Here is a 21,603-nt window from a genome sequence, read left to right as displayed (position 1 = left end):
CGAAGAGGAGTTGTAGGGAGAGAGCAGAATAAAATCCGAGGAACTTGCCAGCCTGGCTGCAGCTTAGGGAAGGGTCTTGCAAAGCACCTTCTATGGGGACTCTCCTGCCTTGGCAGGGTATGCCTTCTACCCCATCCAGCCATGGGTTTGGCTGGCACTGGCAAGTGACTTTGAAACACCATTTTAAATTTCCCAGAGATGTGGCCATGTTGGTTGCTACAAAGCATTCTGGGAAAATGTTAAAAGGGCAGATCATAGCTGCCTGGCTTTGTGCGGGAAGGGGAAGGGAGGGCATGTATGAACTGGGCTGCTAAAGCTGCCGCTGCTGCCTGAGGGTGCCTCTTCTTGTGCACGATTCCAGGTTTTGCATGCAGTGTGCATACTTAAAGTGCAACCTCTTTCTCTCTCTCCCAGTCTGTTCTGCTGTCCTTGCAATTAGTGCTCCACACTTAAGGAAGAAGGGCAGCTCTGCTTTACAGGAATAGCAGGAAAAACAGGTTACATCCAAGAGGAGCATACAAGAAAAGCCATGTTTACCTTCCCCTTTTTTTTGTTTAATCTTGCAGGATATGCTACCCATTCCGGGGGATCCAACACAGGGAACTGGCAATTACAACATTGAAGATTTTGCTGATTTGGGCATGTTCCCCCCATTTTCTGAGTAAATTTATCTAGCTAGATAACCTTGAAAATAATGTTTCTGGAAGGGGAAAATACCAGTGTAGTTGGGCTTTGCTTTTTCTGTGTAACTTTATCATAGAAGCTATTATACACGAAGCCTCCATTCACATATTTCTGAAAATGACTTGCTCTCCGTCCAAATGTTGACCATGCAAGTTCTAATGAATTAAGGAACACCAACTGGCCGGTGTTCTTGTAGGCACTCATTTTTGTATTACATTCCCATTTTGCTGTAGAGGTCGTGGGGCGGGAGGGAAGGAGGCACTTTGACTGTGAACTTGCTCTGAGCATTTAACGTTTGAATGTGAACCATTTCTAACTTTCCCTTATAAAGTTGTTTGTGTAAATAGGTGATGAAAACTAACAGGCACTCCAGTCCTTTGCCTACTACTTGAAAAATAAAATCCTCTCGATTTCAGTGGGACTTAGCCGAGGGTGGCTTAGGAAGTAATCCTATGCATATGTGGGCAGAAAGAAGTCCAGCAACTCCCAGCATTCGCCAGCCAGCACGGGGACTTCATTCCTGTCTGAACATGCATAGGATGGCACCTTTAGTGGGTTAAGTCTGGCGGCCTGTTGCATCTCCAGCCTAAGGAATTTTAGTTAGCAAGGCTGGGAAACAGATCGCTGGCCTAGGAGAGATGCTGTCAGTCAGAGAGGACTAGTCTGATCTCAACGGATTGAGGAAGGTTTATTGCATTCATGTATATCAGGGGTGTTGAATTTCTGCCTCCCTGGAGTTCCAGTTTGGCCTCCAAGGATTCCTAGAACACCAGCCTCCTTCACCTGGTCACACCTCTACTTCCTCCATCCATACCCTGTTTCCACCAGTAGTTTGGTGGTGCCTGATTTTTGTGCAATTTTCCCTCCATTCTAAAAGGTTAAAACCGCCTCTCTTAATTACTGGCAGGAAGAACTTTAGAAATGCTGAATTTTAGGGTGCTCACTCCCTTTGCCTTTGGCCCCCTGGAATGCACCCCCAAGAGGTTCTCCATAAGTAAATTCAGCCTCCAGTCTGAAAGAGATTCAGCACCTCTGATACCTGCTTTCATTTCAGCATGATGCTCTGGGTGTGTGAAGCAAGTAGATTTCAGCTTGGCCCATGAACTGCTTCAGATGGGAGGCTCCCTGGGACTGTGAACCTGTCTAGTTTCTGTATGCTGAATCTTGTGAGAGCCAAGCCAAGGAGCAGCGAGTGTCCGTCCCAGATTACAGAAACGATGCCCTGCTCCATCCTGGATTGGATCATCCCTGCTAGGTGGCAGCACATGCAAGGGGATGCAGCTTGGCAGCAGCTGAAGCAGGGCAGGGTCAGAACTACATGCATCTCTGACTCACGGGCTGCAGGCTCCAGTTCAGCATCATGGGGAGCCATCTTGCAGCCAGGTAAGACCAGTTACTCCTGCACTGGCTGAGGAGGCAGGCCAGGAGAGTCCTCTGGGGAGCTCCACCTCTGCACATCTGACTTGTTTTCTTAAAGGCCTGGAGTCCTTTGCTGCCCTTGCAGGCTTCTTCTAGGTAGTGAGGATCTGGGCGGTGAAGCGCTAGTTGGGAGATGCTCTCCAGAGCACCTCTGCTCCCCAGAACAGGTGAGATCTGCTGCTTGTAGGCAGAAAGCCAGGGTGCCTGGTGGAGATCAGGGGGATGGGGGCAGGATCCAAGGTGGGTGGCCCCACTTGTGAGGGTGTAGGAACTGGGCCAGACTCTTCCTGCCAGTCGGGGCACTTGGAAACCTCTCAGTTGTGGGGTTGGTCCTGGGCCTTGGCAGGCTTCATCCTAGAACGGCATGGTCAGCTTCGGACTTTTGGGAAATACCTCTGTTCTCCAGTGGCATTTTGCCACAAGACCTGATCCTGTCATGATTGTCTAGGTTTCAAGCTATGGACAACCATTTCTGAGAGCTAACTTAACTCTTTGCAGTGCCACTTGGAAGGCCAGGTAAAATTTCACTGCACTCCGGGCCATGAGCAACGGGCTGGCTCTCTCAGGGCTTAGCAGCTCTCACTCTTTTGACCCTTGAGCATGAGGCATTGTGGAGGAGTGTGGAAGAGGTGTGACCGGTCACTCCTGGAGCTGACATTCTTGCTGGTGCTGACAGAAGCAGATGGCACATTGCTCCAGAGGCCCACCAGGTCACTGTGCTGTGACAGGTCCACAAAGACTGGCTCATGTAGCGAATTCCACTCAGTCGAGCCATTCTTCGCTGAAATGATGGTGAGAATCCGCACTTCAATGGGATGCACTTCTGGGAAAAGACATTGTAGGTTGGGAGGGCTTGATCTTTAGGGAAAGGTTCTCCATGTGGCCAGTATTCTTTGAGAACGGGCAAGAGACCGCATAGCTCACCTGCTTCCCATGGAGAAGGAGCCTGTAGGTGCCTGCTGGGGGCCTGAAATCTTGAGAGGTTCCACCCTTGCTCACTGCTCCCCTTTCCATGCCTCATTATCCAGCTTCAAAATGTACTTTTTGTGGTCATTTTAGGCCAGTTTGAATGTAAAGTATGTAACTATGACTTAGTCCTTTCTGATACAAAAAAGGCTCTAAGGCCTTCAAGTCTCATTTTAACTCAGCTAAACTTGAATGTGTGTACACTTTAGTACTGTCTGTATATCTGGTGTTGTATGAAGTGAATTCCTGGGTGTGAGTGTGGATGTGTGCACAAGAGCATGTGCTTGGTTTTTCTTTTGCCATGTAGAAATGAAGTCCACAAGAAGGGAAGGTGTACCTGGGAAAGAAAGCAATATTGCAGAGAGCTTACGAACCCAAGCCGACGGGACAGTTCACACTTTTTACCTGCATGCAAACATCATTCCACAAGACCAGTGAGCCATGGGCATTATCTGTGAGCAGTTCCGACACTTAGATCTGGGCCATGGGCTCGTCCATTCCCTTTCTGAGGGGAAAGAATAGCTCCAGCTGAGCTACAGTGTGCATCCCCCTGTGCTCACTGCTCACATCATGCTTGTCCCTCGCATGCTTAGCAACCCTGAACCAGCCTGATGCCTTGCTCCAGTCCACACATTTCAGGGCTTCACCACAGGACCTCTACTGCGGGCTGATAGCATGAGTAACAAAAGATTACTTGTTTAGCAGCCTTCCCCAACATGATGCCTCGCACGATGGGAGTTGGAGTCCGAAGCATTTGCCTGAATGTCACCCTGTGTAGAAATGTCTATGCATATAACAAACATTGGAATGCTGGGCAGAACAGAGAAACAGCGAGTCAGAAGGGGTCTCCCGGGCCATCTAGTCTGACCTCCGGCTCTAGCCGGCTCTGTTCATGGCATGCCTACCATGTGCCTGTCCAGCCTTTCTTTAAACAACCTCACCGATGGGGCTTCAACCACCTCCCATTCTTAGCCTTGCTTTCCTTCTGCCGTGCTTCTTGTTTTAGTCCTTGGGCTTCATCCACCAATGCACCTTGATCCATGCTGTCAAAGATGATGTACTGTTTTTCAAAGACAATACTAAAATACGGATGCAGAATACAAGTGCTTGTCCTCGTCGCTGCAAAGTTGCATCTTGTTTCCGCATGGCAGAGTAGAGGAGGACAAAAGAATATCCTTGCTAGATCAGACCAAACGTCCATACAGTTCAGAATCCTTTTTCTAGCTGTAACCAGCCAGATGCTTCTGGGCAGCCTACAGGCAAGGCAAAGACACCCCTAGCCTCTAGTATTTAGAAATAGAATATCCCTGAGCATGGAGGTTTACTTAGCTATCATTGTTGATGGTCAACTGGTAGATCTGTCCTCCATTAATCTGCCAGATCCCTTTTCAAAGCCAGCTAAACTGTAGCAAACATCTCCACATCTTGTAGTTGTGATTCTGTCTGTTAATAGAACATTAACAATAACACTTCTGCGCAAAGCAGCTTCAGACTCTGTATTATCTTGGAGGTGACTCATGTCCATAACATTGCTTAGTAAAGTAAAAAGGGGGAGAATGTTTTGTTTAAATAATTTCAGCAGCAACAAAAATCTACATACAACTTTGCCATAACAGCTGCAGACTGTTGGCTTCCAGAAAGAGGCAAGTTCTAATTCGATGCTAGCTTATCTCAGTGCCTCCCGTCATGCACAAAGTTAAGATGCTGCTACTGTTGAAGTGACTCAGGGGAAGGCTTGCATATTACTCCTGTCACGGGACTGCCACCAAAAACAGCATCCCTGATTAGCTTCTCTTCCATTTCCCTGTAATTCGATGCATATAACAAAACTTATATGCATGCCAATATAGTGACTCCCCTACTTACGTGCTTCCCCATTCCAGCCAACTTTAACCAATGACAAATAAACAAATAGTCCATATGGCAATATAACCAGGGAGAAGTGATCCTTTGCTTTACAGATGAGAAGATGCAAACTTGGCTCAAGGGAGCCACTTTCAGCAGTCGCCCCAGGTTCATCATAGCTTGTATGTATGTACCTTGGTACCATGTACCATTTCACTCCCCATGTCCGTATTTGCATTGGTTGTCTTTCTTTGCTTGAAAATACAGCATGGAATTAGGGAAGCATTTCACCAATCAACCTTTTTAAAGCTCCTAATTAATTTCTAGTATAAGATTAATAGCAGCGTTGGATTTATTATTTACTACAGCCGGTGGTTTTACATACATCATTTTTCCTCTGCAGAAGTTGGACAGCCACATAATTATCCATGCCATACTGCCTGAGCCTGATTTTGCTGGCTTGGAAAATACTCAATGAGTCAATTTTTAGAGCTGGTAAGTTTGTTTTCGAGGCTGTCTTTGGATTAAAAAGAAAAGCACCAGAGTGGGGTTTTAGCTGTTCAGGCTGTAGGGATAGAGGAAGGTGTTGCTAGATATGGATAGGCTAGGGGTGAAATAGGGGTGCTTTGCTAAGATTATGGGAACAGATGTATCTTAAATAGTCAGACTGATTTGCTGGGTGGACACAAGCCAGTTGGCTTATAGTGACTCCAGGTGGGATCCAGCCAAACTTAAGCACTTTTAATACTGTTAATCCCAGTCTAAGCAAACCCAGAGCATTTTGAATTCCCCTTGATTTCAACAGGGAGAGAGTTAAGTGAATGTTTTAGGTGCCTTAAGATGTGAAAGCCCACCTTTAGGAGAATCCCACCTCTAGCCACTTTCAATATGGCCTTCAAGCTTTTGGCAGGCTTTTAGGGGATAGGGGTAGCTTCTCTGATTATTAAATCTTGTTTTATGCTGCATAGAAAATATTGTATGCCTCTTTGAATGTTGGAAATGAGCCGGAACTGTTTTAAATAAAAACATTTGCTGGTACCCAGTAAATGTGAGATTCTGGTTGGCTCTTCCGTGACCTGCCTCAGTCCTCCTTAGCTGGCTACACCTACCATCTACCCCCGTTCTCTCTTGGCTCTGAATCTGGCCAGTAGATCCTGTCCTGCCCCCACCTCTGATCTGCCAGATTCCTTCAGATGCCTCCATTCTCTGCCAGGCTTTACGCTGGCTATGCCCCCCACCCTTCCTAAGTGGGGGCCAAGGGGGCAAGATTTTGGAAATCCAAATGTTAGCAACCTTCTCCCCCACAGAAATCAGCCATCTTAGCTCTGGCAGGATGCTTTCTATCAATTAAGTTTCTCCCACTGAAACCTGACAGTGCTTGGCATTGGTTCTGTATTGCACACTCTTACTGTAACCCCCACCTGAGAAATAAGTACAAATGTTTGGGGGGTTTTAATGACTTTTCTTATTGTTTGTGCCCACATCTGTTGGAGCTCCTTCATGTCCATGTGGAACTGTGTTGTGGAGAAAAATGTATTTTGTATTTCTCAGTGTTCTCTCTAGCAAAACCAGTTTTGTGTGTCTGTATAATTAATAACATGCCTTTTAAAATTTCATTAAAATAATAATGCATCACTATGCATTCATCAATTAATTTAATATATGGCTATACAGCTTTTTCACAACTTTCACCGAGGTGGTATATAATGACATAGATAAATATATGTGCTAAAATCACATTAAAACTTGAAAACAACATGAATGGTTGAAAAATGCAAACTGTTATTACTGCCTTCATGTCAAGAAGACCACTTTGAGCTCCAGTGTGAAAGGCTAGGGGTAGCTAGATCTTTGGTTTTATTGACTGACTTTACTGGGATTTACCTCCAAGCAAAGATTGTACCATTATGTTATTTACTTGCAAGTTTTTTATGCTGTATTTCAAAAAAAAAAATTACAAATCAATTTGCAGTGTAAAAGCATCACACAACAACTTGGAATCCTAAAACAAGAACCAAATTAAAATTAAAGGTTGTACTTTATCCAGAAAACTACTTGAAAGCTGTAGAAACAAAAGAATTCTGTTTTCATACATTTCCAAGAGGCAACCATTAAGAGACCAAGCACACGTCTTGCAAAGAGGGCATACCATCTCAGCAGAGGAACCATTCAGAAGGCCCTCCTCCCATTAGTCACCAGCAGCATCACTAAAAATGGAACTCTGAGGTTATATATAGAAGAAGATAATATTAATGGACAGCTTGTATTTAAATAAGGCAGGGTAGAGCAAGGAGAGAGAAACTGAAGGCATATTTCCTGGAGACAGCTAATCCAAAATGGTAATTTTGGTGGAAATAGATTAACCTCTTAGGAGCACCTCATGATCTAAAGCAGAAATCTTAGGAGAAGACCAAAGAACATCATGCATTCGATCCTTGATCTCTTGGAGTTGTCCAAACGATCTGTGTTTGACCTAGAGCTGGTATTGAGGGCAGGAGGTTTTACCAGATCTATCCTAGTCATCCCTCCCAATTAACAAAGTGCAGTAGAGAATTTATTTATTTAAATACTTTTATATGCAATCCCTTATGCATGGCATCCCAGGACGGCTTACAATCATTAAAACACACACACAATAAAACAACCATATCAATATAATAAATAACAAATAACCAGAAAATATAAATTAAATAAATAAAAAGTGACTGTTGACCATTAAAATATTCATTTTTAAAATAACAATTAAAAAGGAATACATTTCTGTCAGTGGCAGCCAGAAAATTTTACCCATGTCCCATCATCCCATCTGTGCCTCGTGAAGTGGCCTGGTTATTCATAGCTGTTCCCGGCTAACAGGTCAGATAGTCCCACCTCCAGCACATTTCCTGGCATTTTTATTCTAAAATATTCTAAACACCATTACAGATATTAAAAAATAAACAGCCCCTATGTAGGCTCACAGTCTGATACAACATAAAAGGAAAGGGGAATGTGATGGGAAGAGAAAAGCAAGCATTAGAACAGCTTTTCCTGCACTGGCCAATGGATGCGGGAATGCTGTTCTTCCTGGACTGTCTGGGAGCCATTTTCATGTCCCATATTCCCCCAATAGTGACAGCCCTGGGCATTGTGGAAAATTGGCCCAGTGGCTCCCAGCTGCTTTAAAAGGCAGCCAAGAGACAGATGGCTGTGGCAGATTTCACTGGAGTCCTGCCAGGTTCCTAAGAACTCCTTAGCTCTGTCTGGTGTGGCCCCTTGGCCTCCAGGGCATGTAAGTGTTTCATGGGAAAGGGTTTTTAACAGTAGCTGAGCAGCTGTGTAAATATCACAAGAGCAGTTTTTTTAAAGATATCAGAGCTCTTCATGTCTCTCCTCTCTTCCCCATCCATGCCAAACACCCTTGGAGATATGAAGACCCAAATTGGAGAATGAAAGAGCACAGAAGATAAAAAATTGTGGCTTACATTAACCACAACTGGGGCCATCTTTCAGCTTTCAGGAATGCTTCTTCTGTCACAAACACACCCCATGTTGACAATGCACCAGCAATATAAAATAAAACAAGAATGAATAAATACACCATAACATTACAATTAAAAGCTTTTACCACTTAATTCAGCAATGCTGTCAAAACTGGCTCCAAATTAATTCTGCAAAGGTTTTATGAGGCTTGTTAGTGCATGTTACCTCTACTTTTATATTCCGGTTTTAATGTAGGCAAAAGCTGTAGTGAACAGACCACAGATCACAACCCAACAACCCACTGGGACTCTTAATGGAGTCATGTTAACATGCTGTGAATTGTTAGTGCAGCAGGTTCAGACAACACAGGAACCCAGTTTCAACAACAACCCATGAGTTTGGCATGTTGTCTGAACCCAGACAACTCATTGCCCTTCTGAGCAGGGTGGGTGACCATCAGGTAGGAAGGTCCCATTCTAATAGCCCACCTACATGGTGCTGAACTTTCAAACCTGATGACTGACAGCTTTATGCATATTTCTTGGTGGATTTTTAGCACCCTTCTTAAATTGCATGCTTGAAAGCTGAAATGGGGCAAATGACATTGATGGCAGGTACCACATACACCTTAAAATGAGTTTTCTTTTTGACACCTTCAAGCAGTTTTTTCCATCAATGAGGAAACGGTAATATGATGGAAATGAAGGTATTTTGCAACAGTGGAAATTTTTCACGCAAATTCTCCTCAAATAAATTTCTTTTTACGTTTACATACTTCCTGACCTTGCAAAAAGTGGCTGACTCATTTTCCTTCATTAAATGACCTATTCAAATAAATGTAGTGTTTGGTAGAAAGACCAAGGAAGAAACAAGAATGAGAAAATAAAATGAAAGATACTCCATGGCCAAAAAGCTGTTGTGAATTGGAACTTTTCTTCATTGGAGTCCTGGCAAGCGATTGCGTTCATCTTTCTTTAATTAGGACATCCGTGCATCATTTTCTTTGGGATGGGTAGCACTTTTCAGAAATTCCATCCCAGGTTCATTGTGGTCTTTCAAATAAACTATGCAGTGTTGTTTTGACTTTTCCCCCTCTTAATTCATCACTTTAGCAAAGATCACATTTTCTTCAGCTTGGACTTTCCATTGTGGTTAAGTGTCCAAGTATGAATGGTGGTTAGATATTTGTAAATGGACAACTGGTTGTTTTCCAAAGTAATGGGGAAAACCTATTCCAGCTTAGCCATATTTCTTCCAGGAACAAGCAATCTTCATCTCTTATGTCTATTGTATTCTATGTTAAAACTGACTGCTGAATTTGGGCTCATGGAGGTGCTGGCATCACAGCAGAGGTCTATGCAGCTTGCCTGCAGGGTTCAAAACAGAAGCTACAGCAGGATCTCTCCTAGTCCAGGGATGGGGGATCTTTTCCATCAAAAGGGCCACATTTGGAGGTGGGGACGCCACTGCTCTCCTCCTTTGGCGTCCCACTCATGCACATAGCACTCACAGCTATGCTGGGCAGCACGTTTAACTCTCCCTTCACTGCTCTCTCGTACCCTTACAATACTGCTCAACTCAGGAAAGCCGCAGCTCAGAGATGCTCCCATAAAACTGACTTTGCTTAGCCCTCCCATGTCCCAGCTGGAGGTTTTGGAGGTTTCCCATCTTGGCCATAGGTGAAGGGAGGGGAAAACCTGGTGACTGGGTTATTTTCTATGAAGCAGAACAGTAAATGGGGCACTGTACCAGCAAATTTAGACCCTATAATTATAATGGGTTCACATTGACACATGGATTATGGCATGAATGCTGCCATGCTAACAAACCATGGTTTGTTAATCACAACCCATGAAGAGAGCCCGTGGTTTCTTGTTGTGAACTGGGTTGAGAATGCTAGATTGTTTATGATCAACAAACTATAATGGAATGTGCTTCCCACCGAGGCCTGCCTGGTCCCAACCTAAGTATCATTTCAGTGTCAGATTAAGACTGTCCTCTACCACAAGGCATTTAATTAGCTTACTGGGGCTTGTTTTGCTGCTTAAGCAGGTCTTAAGATTTACCTTGTTTAAGCTAATTTAATCTTTTGAATTTGGTGTTGTAAACTGCCCAGAGAACTTTGGCTATTGAGTGGTATAAAAATTAAATAAGTAGTTCTTCGTCGTGGCCTCTGTGCATCACACATATGGGTGCTGTGCCTGCACAGTGCCTTTGGCTGGAGATTACAAGCTAATGGTTTTTTGGCGGGAAAGCTCCGCTCCCCCTCCCCGATAGCCTATAAAGAGCAGAGCGTCCGCCATTTTGTTCAGTCTTTGTGACCACCGTTCGCTGTGTCTCGTGCCGCTTTCGACTATCGCTCTGATCGTTACTCGTATAGTACTCTTCTCTATTATTCTCCCAGTTATTATATCCCTGTTAGTTCTCATTGTCTCTATAGTTCTTGTTAGTTCTGTAGTTCTATCGTTCTACCTTTCTTTTGATCTTCTATAAAAAAAAAAAAAAACCAAAAATATATTCTTACCCTCTGCACTGTCTTCTTTTTTCCCATTTCTTGCGATGGCGCAGCGAGCGGCTTTCTGCAAATGCGCGGAATGCAGGTCGAAGATGTCTCCATCTGACCCGCATGACCTATGCCTCCTCTGCCTGGGGGAGGAGCATAGGACCGACAAGTGCTCTCACTGCCTGGCCTTCTCTAAGCAGGCCAGGAAAAATCGTGAGAACCGCCTCCGGAGGCTCCTGTGGGATCGGGCTCTCATGCAGTCTGACCTACTTGTTGTCGCTCCAAAGCCTGGCCCTACCATAGTGGTCCCGCCCTCACACCCTTCGGACGAAGGCGCGTCTACCATGAGGGCTCCACCCACTTCTCCGAAAAAGAAGCGTGAGAAGCGCAAACATGCTGATACCGAGAAATCAGCAAAGAAGGCCAGGAAAGAGAAGCCTCCGAAACCGACCCAGAAGTCGAAGGACCCGGAGCGCCCACGGCACCGTGACTCAGGTTCGACGGCTGCCTTGGTACCGGTGGCAGCTACTGTACTGACCCCACCCAAGCCAGTACTCCAGGCAGCTATGAGGGTTACCCCCCAAGGGTCCCCTCAACGTATGGCCGACCTTCCCACCGAGCCGCTGCCAACTCTTCAGCGGGGGTCAATTTCTGATGGGGAAATTCAAGACTCTCCCCCAGGGCTAGGTCACCCACGCCTATGCCCATGACCACAACGGAGGCGGATGTGGTCATATCCCCGCCTAGGGTCCACAGGAGCCACTCGAGGGAGCAGCGATCCGAGGGATGGCATCGCTCCTACTATCCATCCTGGGGCGAGCCATACTCTACCGGGTACTATCCCGCACCAAGGGATCGGTCCCCACCACCCTCCCGCGACCACCCGCTGTCGTTGGATCCGAGGCGCGCGTCCCCGATTCCTTGGGATGAAAGTAGCCGGTCCGTCTTGCCGGTGGAGTCCTCCTCTTCGGCTCCCTCGTATTATGGTGCAGACTCTGATGACTCAGACGTCGATTCCACCTCTTCCGACGTCGCTGTGACCTCCCAGGGCCCTGTGTCACCAGACAAGTCCCATGTCTCCTTCGCAGAGCTGATGTCCCGGCTTGTCCAATCCCTGGATATCGACGCTGTCCAGCGTTTGGGACCTTCGACGGACAAATTTTATGACGTCGTCCGCGGGGAGCAGTCCACCTCGATTGTCCTGCCTTTGATTACCACCCTATGGCAGGCGATGACGCAACCCTAGAACTTACCTTCTCACACTCAACCCACTTTGCGGAGGTACGAATCCATGTACCGGGTTTGGGAGAAGGACATCCCATTCCTCCTCCGCCACCCCAAGCCGAACTCGGTCGTGGTGGAGTCCTCCCAGGGTAGAGAGGCAAAAGGCCACACTGCTCCGCGGGATAAGGAGGGCCGTAAGATCAACTCCCTGGCCAGGAGAGTCTACGCAGCTTCAGGCCTGGGGCTGCGTCTTTTGAATTACAAGGCGACGTTGGCGAGGTACCAGTACTTTATAATGCAACGCCTCCACAACGTTGTCTCGGCCCTCCCAGACCACCAGGGCGACCTGGCCAAGGTGCTAATAAAAGAGGCAATGCAGGTCGCCATTCAGCAGTTGTCCACAGCCAGGCACCATGTGGACACCAACTCAAGAGCCTTGGTAGATGCTGTCTCTCTCCACAGGCATGCATGGCTGAGAAGTGCCAACCTCCTGGAAGAGACTAAGCGCCAAATTGAGGAAATGCCCTTTGACGGGTCCGGGCTTTTCCATTCCAAGACGGATCATAAACTCAAAAAACTCCATGAATCCCGCATGACGGCCCGACGGATGGAGCTCCAGTCGCAACCAAGGCATAAGTGGGCATGGACCCATCCGCCCTATAGACAGCCTTACCAATCCAGGCAACAGCCTCAGCACAGGCAGCAGCAACAACAATGCCACCGCCAACAGCCCCAACAATGCTACCAACAGGGCCGCCGCCGATATGACAACAGGAGGCAGTGTTGACGGGATGGGCGAACCATTCCTCTAACCTATCCTTTACCCACCCCCCTCTCATCTGGGGACCGGCTGCGAAGCCGACTCCCCATTTGGGAGTCCATTACATCTGACCGGTGGGTATTGTCCATCACACAGCACGGCTATTGGATAGAATTCGACATTGTTCCCCCATCGAGTCCGATCCAGTTTACATCATGCTCGCTGGTACTGCTTGATGAAATACAACAACTTCTTCGTAAAGGAGCGATTCGTCAAATAACTCAACATGACGGACCTCACAGATTCTACTCCAGATACTTTATGGTCCCCAAGTGGGATGGTGGCTTACATCCGATTTTGGACTTACGTAATCTGAATCGATTCATCGTGACGAAAAAGTTTCGAATGACCACCCTCCAAAATATTTTGCCACTGCTAAGGAAAGAGGACTGGTTCGCTTCATTGGACTTGAAGGACGCCTATTTCCATATTGTGATCCATCCCAATTATAGGTGTTTCCTTCGTTTTGCTGTTGCTTCCGATTTGTACGAATTTATGGTTCTACCCTTCGGTTTGGCCACCGCTCCGAGTGTTCACTAAATGCATGGCCCCTGTCTGCGCTTTCCTACGCCTCCAAGGCATACAAGCTTATCCTTACCTTGATGACTGGCTCCAGGTCTCCAGGTCTAGGAAAGCACTCCTCACTTCCATTCATATTACCTGTGCCTTATTGGACAATCTGGGCCTCTGCATTAATACCGAGAAATCTTCTCTTCTTCCGGTACAGAAGCTTACAATCATCAGAGCCCACTTGGATTCGACGTTGGAAAAGGACTTCCTCCCTCAGGACAGACAACCGACTCTCGCTCGCCACATCCATCGAATGCGACGAGACGGGACGGTTCCAGCGAAGTCCATCCAGAGGCTTCTAGGTCATATGGCTTCCTCCGTTGCTGTGGTACCACACGCCAGACTTCGACTTCATCCTTTGCAGCTATTTCTCAACAAAGTGTTCCATCCACAGAGAGATCCACCGTCAAAGTTGCTCCGAGTTCCATCCTCAGTGCTCCACTCTCTCCTATGGTGGTTGGTCCTGGCCAATTTGACTGTTGGGGTCCCCTTCAGGCCCCGATGCCTATCAATAACCATCGGTACCGACGCGGTATGCTCCGGCCTGTATACCCAGGGCACGTGGACTCATCAAGAATCCACGAATCATATCAACTTCCTGGAGCTCTTGGCGGTATTCAAAGCCCTACGCTCTTTCGAGGATGTTCTTCAACATCGGGTCTTTCAGATAATGTCGGACAACATAGCCACCGTCTTTTATCTGAACAAACAAGGTGGGACGAAATCTCCGACTCTGGCCAGACTTTCTATGCAGATCTGGGACTGGTGCATTCCAAGAGACATTACACTAATGGCAGTCCATCTGGCTGGTACGGACAATGTGGAAGTGGACCTTCTCAGCAGGCGCATACTTACCTCTCACGAATGGAAACTAGATCCTCAGACACGCAACCATCTTTTCCATCGCTGGGGGTTTCCCGACATGGACTTGTTCGCCACCCAGCGGAATAAGGTGTGTGAGACTTTCTGTTCGAGAGCGGGGATCAAGTGCGAATCCCTAGGGGACACCTTCATGATCCCATGGAACAACCTGAATTTCTACGCCTTCCCACCGATTCCTTTTGTGATGAGAGTCATAGCGAAGATTGTATACGATCGGGCCATGGGGATACTGATTACCCCTTGGTGGTCACGCCAACCTTGGTTTGCCACATTGCTCGACATCTCTCACGGGGAATACCTTCATCTTCCACTGCTTCCGTACCTCATAACCCAGCAGGACGGTGTGCTTCGCCATCCAGATATACTGTCATTGAAACTAACAGCGTGGCGAATCCGATAGTTAATTTTGCTACATCTGTACCGACAGCAACTTCAAGTGGTTCGAATCCTGCCCTCGAATCCGCTGCATTCAGAACCTTCGAATCCACTGGAGTCAACGTTGCTTCCTCTTTCGATCCACCAGCACTGTCGGATCCGACAATTGTTCCACTGAATCCGACAACCTTGCATCCGGATATTCATCACATCTTGGATTCCACTCTAAAGCCTTCCACACAGAAGTCTTATGCAGCTAAATGAAGAAGATTTTCCACCTTTGCCGAGTCTCGTTCGTTCTCTCCACTTACATCATCGATACACCAAATTCTTCAGTTCCTCTTAGAACTACACCACTCTGGACTGAAACCATCTTCGATTAAGGTGTATACAGCGGCAGTCGCCTATCATCGTGGCATGCTGGAACGATAGTCCATCTTTTCTCAACCTATTATTAAGAGGTTTCTGAAGGGGCTTTATAATCTGAATCCATCGATCAGGTCAGTAATGCCTACCCGGAGTCTCTCTGTTGTTTTGCAAGCACTTACAAGAGCTCCTTTCGAACCGTTAGCAACAATAGATTTACGTCTTGTTTCGTGGAAGACAGTGTTTCTAGTAGCGGTTACCTCGGCCCAAAGGGCCAGTGAGCTCTGCGCTTTCCGCGTAGACCCACCTTACCTCAACTTTCATAGAGAAAAGGTCGTCCTGCGGCTCGATCCATCTTTTCTCGCAAAGGTGTCCACTCCCTTTCATATGGGACAAGATATCAATTTACCGGCCTTCTTTCCGTCTCTGTCGACTCCGCTAGAGAGATCATTGCACTCACTTGACGTTCGGCGCTGTTTAGCCTTCTACAGATCTAGGACGGAATCTATTCGGCATTCAAATAGACTTTTCGTTAAATATGCTACCAGAGATCAAGGCACTCCTGTCACTCCGCAGAGGCTTTCTAAGTGGATAGTCCATACCATCACTTTGTCTTACCAACTGGCTAAGATTGACTTACCCACAGCTCCTCGAAGCCATTCGACTAGGGCTGTTGCTGCCTCCTCTGCCTTCGCATCAGGAGTATCGATTGATGATGTATGTCAGGCTGCTACTTGGGCGAACCCTTGCACTTTCGCCAAACATTATCGTTTAGACGTTCGGGCTCAACAAGATTGCTCCTTTGGCAGAGCCGTTCTTTCATCTGTTCTTCGTTGAGGACACCTCCCCTCCTCCATTATGGTAAGCTTGTTAATCTACCCATATGTGTGATGCACAGAGGCCACGACGAAGAAAAGCAGGTTGCTTACCTGTAACTGATGTTCTTCGAGTGGCCATCTGTGCAGTCACACAACCCACCCGCCAGCCCCGCTCGGTGTCGGTGAGTGGACATTTTCATTGGTACCGAACGTTTCCATTTTTTCTTGGTACCGATATCATTTACAGTAGGAATATTTTTTCCACATGGGGGCGTACGTTTGGTCGTCAAAGACTGAACAAAATGGTGGACGCTCCACTCTTTATAGGCCATGGGGGAGGGGGAGCGGAGCTTTCCTGCCAAAAAACCGTTAGCTCGTAATCTCCGGCCAAAGGCACTGCGCAGGCACAGCACCCATATGTGTGACTGCACAGATGGCCACTCGAAGAACATCAGTTACAGGTAAGCAACCTGCTTTTATTTGGCCACATGGGTTCAGGCAACGTCATCACCTGTTTTTCAACAGTAACACACAATCCAACGCCTTGAGTTCCAGTTATTGGGTTGTCTGAACCTGGTCCATGCTGAATGTGAGGAGATGGTTTTTAACAGCCTATTATTTTACTTGGGTTGTGAAGAACACAGCTAACAGCAAGTAGGGTACCAACCCCACTTCTTGCTTTGTAACTGCCTCCAGATTCCTTATATGTTAGAATGTTTGTCGAGCCTGATTTCAAAGCCATAATTTTATGTTTTAAGCTCACTCACTTTGCAGCAACTTCATGCTCATGGGAATAAGTAATATTTGCTTCCTCCTAGCTAACCATTTATTTATTATTTATGGCTTTATTTATAAATAAATGTGCTTCCTTTTCAAGATGCCTCAAATTAGGTACATCTCACTCTAATGGTAGAGCTGGTCCTCTTTTGTCTCACTGCCTGCTTCTCATCAAAGGGGTTTGGTAGGCTTTTTGCCTGAAAGCAGGCAAAAACTGTTCTGGTGAAAAAGGCAATGATTACACACCTGCTGACTAGCCACCCCAATTCTGAATCTCTAAAAACAAGCAAATTATAATCTCAATTTCCTGTTTCCAAGTTTAATTATGTTCCATTCTGATAAGCCACTAGTTTTAGCCATACTTCATGCAGAACTGACTCTTGATCTGATCATGCTACAAGCTTATCACAAGCAATTGTAGGCTGTGCATAAAAAAAAATGGAAGGGGAAATGGTTTAAAACCTATCCCTAGCTCCACTGAATGAAGCTGTTCCACTGGGGAAGCAAAAGGGTTCGTGTTTCCACCCATCCTTTTCTTTTTTGCTTTCTTGACCTTCCTTCCCATAACCCACATGCAGATGGTGTCAGCAAGACTGCATCATGTTCACTTTGCACCTTTAAAAATATTGCCTCTTCAAAGCTGCAATCAAATGGTAATCTCTTCCCTTCATTTGAATGGAACAAATGACATGGCCCTACCCAGGGCAAAGTTCTTTCAATAAATCCCTCTGGTCGGGGCAGGCGGTGGATGTCAGCAGTCTTAATCTCCAAAACTTACAGAATCAGGATGACTAATATCCTTGTGTTGTGACGTCCAACAGACTCTTCTTCCTAAAAATTAAACTGTTTATTTAGGTGACTACCCTTCCAATGAACATATATGCGTCAATTATTCTCTTCCTCTGTGAACTGTGGTTTTGTGCCCATCAGTAAATCCAGTTTTCAGGATAAATGGAGCGAGCCAACACCCTCCGTGTTACGCAAGAGATCCCCTGTACTTCCTGTCCATTTTTAATGCTTCCAGTGCCAATACTGGAATAATAGCTGAAGTCATCGACATCCTTAGTGGAGAAGACCTATGCTGAGAAGCCGAGCATTGAAATCCGTGAATGATCCTCTGGGAGTTTCTTAGTAAGTTGTTGTAATGGCAACTAAATTATGAAGCAGTGCTAACATTAATTTCAGTAAATTGATTCAGACTGGAAGGATGCAGCATCCAGCTTGAAGCAATTTCATTCACCCCCACTGCTACAAGCATTTCATTTTCTACCACTCCTATTGCTCTGAAAGTGATTTTGGGCTGCAGTAGGGAGGAAGTCTTATTGAACTCGGGCTTACTTCTGAGTAAATGTGTGGGATTGCTTAGTTGATGTGCCTTTTACAAGTATGTCCTCTTACCATTTTTCAGTTATTTCCATACAGCCCAGTAGCCAGTGCTTTCTGGATGTTTCACAAAAGCTACAAACCATAATATAAAAATGCCAACATACAAAATACATGCATATGTAAGTGTAAACTGCTAAAAAAGTTAAATGCATATGTTTGTTCATCCCGCTTTTCAGACTGGAGACCATCTCCCCTTCAACATGGCTTAACACTGGACTTATTCAGATAAAACATTAAACTATGGCTCAGGTTACAAGAGCAAGCCTTTTTCTTCCTCCAGCCTAGCCACAAAGAGGACATTATAGCTTTGCCTTGAGTTTTAAACTAACTGCAGTTGAGCTGTTATTTCAGAACCCTAAACCATAGTTATTCTTAATGATAACTTGGGTAAACTAACCAGGTTTGACCTGTTGTTTATGAAACTCTCTTCTTTTCTTAAGGCATGGCTGGTGCCAGAAGTTGAAATGGTTGGGCACCTGCTGAAGGACTACACCCCAGCAGGGGGCAACTAACAGAAGGAGTTGCCCTTCCACTTCCCCATTGCAACCTGCTTGTCCACACATCTCTTGCCCTGGCCTAGACAACGGGGATGGTGGGGAAGAGAATGTGCCACCTACCTGATCGCTGGCTCTCTGCCTATTAAGCAAGCAGTGCTGAGGAAGGGCGAGGAGCAACCTCAGATGGTTGCAACCAGCCCAGTATTAAAACTTACAAAGCAAACATGAAACCACAGCAAATATAGAATCACAAAGTGGTCACTAATTACATCAGTTTTCCCCCAACAGAATGCCTGCTGCCGTGGTCTTGCCTTGGCTGCATTCCAGACCTAGTCACCACAACTGTGGTGGGAGGGAAAAGGAACCTTCCTCTCGCCTTCTAGACCAGAACTGGGGTGCAACGACCTGAAAGAGGTGCTGCTGTTGAAGTGAATGAGCAGGTGTGTTCAGTCATATAGAGAACAAACCACTCTGGGAGGAGCTGCATCTCAGTGGTAGGACACACGCTGCACATGTAGAAGCTCCAGGATCAGCTCCTGGTATCTCCAGGAAGAGCTGGAAAAACTCTTCCAGCTGCCTGGAATTTCAAAGAGATGCTGCCCACCAGTTCAAGCAAATCAAGCCCACCCTATTATTAGAAACATAGAAACTGAGTGAGTCAGAAGGGGCCTCCCACGCCATCTAGTCTGACCCCCAGCTCCAGCCTGCTCCACTCATGGCAAGCCTACCATGTGCATGTCCAGCCTATCCATAAACACCATCACCGATGGGGCTTCATCCACCTCCCACGGAAGCCCGTTCCATACCCTTGGGGTCCTGTCAGGAAGTACTTCCTGGCATCCACCCTAAATCTTGGTTCCCTGAACTTTGCTCCATTGGAATGTGTCCTACCCTCCACTGCAGGGGAAAAAAGGTCATGCCCCACCTCTGCATGGCACCCCCTCATGTACCTGTATGTTGCTAACAGATCCCTTCTGAGTCTCCTCTCAAGGCTGAAAAGCCCCAGCTCCCTCAGTATCTCCTCATATGGCTTACCGTGCAAACCGGCCACCATCCTAGTGGCACTTTACTGCACCGATTCCAACCTGGCTATATCCCTCTTGTAATAGCCAGAATTTAACACAATACTCCAGCTGTGGGTGCACCAGAGTAGTATAGAGTGGCAGTAATACCTCTCTCGATCTAGAAGCCACGCTTCTGGCTATCCAAGCAAGGGTGGCTTTTGCCCTCTTGACTGCTGTGTCACAGTGCTGGCTCATGTTGGAAGGGACGGGACGGGACGGGACGGGACGGGACGGGACGGGACGGGACGGGACGGGACGGGACGGGAAGGGAAGGGAAGGGAAGGGAAGGGAAGGGAAGGGAAGGGAAGGGGGGTCCCTCAGACAGCAGATGCTGGAAGATGGGCAGCAGAAGTGAGGTGCTGGAGAAGAGCTGTGTGTGTCGCTTGACTAGGCCTGGCCTGGGATAAAGCAACTTCATATGAAGTAGAGTCAGACTGATGTTGTGACTGGGGTGCTGGAGTGGGGGCCAGGGAGATCCAGATTCTAATCACTCAGCCAGGAAGCTCAGTGTCTTTGAGCCAGTCATGGACTCTCAGTCTACTCACAGGGGTGTAGTTGCAAAGATAAAATAGAGTGGAGGAAGATTATGTAAGACGCCTTGGGATCCTCACAAGAAGAAAGAAGGCAGGGTATAAATGCAATATAGCCAGAAGACTTTTACTGAAACTCCCAACTTCTACAGTAGCCTGGGATACTCCAGTGTATTCTCAGGACATACTGACAACATGGGTAGTCGTGGAATTGTGGGTCATTGTATTATGTGAGTCCAGCCATGCTAAGTTAACCACAATCAACCCTGAGCCATTCAGTGTTAGCAATCCATGGTTTGCTGGCATGGCTGAGTTCACACAACCCAACAAGCCATGATGCAACAACCCACTGTTTTACACAAATGCATACGCGATCCATACACTGACTTGTGGTGTTTTGTGAACCAAGTCATTGTCTCCTACTGCTGCCTCTGCAGTCCAGGCCATACAGACACACAGTTACAAAGCCTGGCCAGGGTTGGGGAGTGCAGGAAGATGGCAGATTAAAGTTAAATACACCAGATGAAGCCAGATGAATGAAAGAGGAAGCAGATGTACAGCAGCTTAATCACTATTCTGCTTCATTGTGCCAGATGCCTCTTAATCAGTGAGCTGTTAGGGCAATTTTGAAATCCATGTTTACCCAAAATCTATCAGATAGGGCTACTGATTTTTGATGATCTTGTCCCGAAGAATATACAGTTGATGGGTTGAGCAAGCTAAAAGGATAGCTATCTGCTAGGCACTTAATACTGTAGGTGGCAAACATATGTAGAAGATATAAGAATTGGTTCTTTAAAACTGATAGTCCTGAAATTTAAGATGAACTGAAAAGTAGCTGATCAAACCAAGCAGGTCATTCACTGGCAAAATGTTAGGGAATGCTGCAAGCCAGTAAAATCCAGGTCATTGTGTTTTGTCTACCAGGATTTTAGTCCTATAGGTAGCAAAGGCTTAATGTAGATTTTTATATATTTACATTGTACACAAGAGACAATAAGGAGATGATGACATGCAAATCCTAAAAGCAGGAAATAATAGAACGCTGCCCTCTTTTATTAGGCAGCCCTAACTCAAAAGCCTGAAAAGGTTTGGATGTTAAGGCTGGCAGAACAATGCATTTCTCAGAGTCCCAGATGCCATGAAGGAACTGAGAGCTAAGTCAATATTTTAAAATATCTACAAATTTAACCCCCCCCCCCTTTGGGTGCCACTGAATATGCTGAGGGGTGCTGATAGTATCCCAGATGTGCTGCCAGGAAGCCAGACTGTCCCACTGGACTGGTCTCCCAGGAGGGTCACCCATGGCAGAACGGTCAAAGTGGAGAGACCAGACTAAGATGCATCCACCCTCTTCAGGAGGAACGGAATGGTAGACTAGATAGAACTTTGGTCAGATCTACTATGGCTCTTCT

At 46.4% G+C, this 21,603-nt stretch overlaps 1 protein-coding gene across 1 annotated transcript in view; it reads left to right on the top strand.

The window, feature by feature from the left end:
• Positions 1 to 6,549, top strand: part of ARNT2 (aryl hydrocarbon receptor nuclear translocator 2) — a 119,748-nt gene extending 113,199 nt beyond the window's left edge. The window contains exon 19 of the mRNA XM_044438818.1: positions 567 to 6,549. Within this exon, the coding sequence (XP_044294753.1) occupies positions 567 to 665 (99 nt within the window). The 3' untranslated portion in view covers positions 666 to 6,549. The remainder of the gene's footprint in view (positions 1 to 566) is intronic.
• Positions 6,550 to 21,603: the final 15,054 nt, after the last annotated feature.

The sequence above is a fragment of the Varanus komodoensis genome, unplaced genomic scaffold (genome assembly GCF_004798865.1).
Source record: "Varanus komodoensis strain SLA01 unplaced genomic scaffold, ASM479886v1 scaffold33, whole genome shotgun sequence".
NCBI lineage: Eukaryota > Metazoa > Chordata > Lepidosauria > Squamata > Varanidae > Varanus > Varanus komodoensis.
Note: the sequence above shows the minus strand (reverse complement) of the source record. Positions and strands in the feature narration are given on the sequence as shown.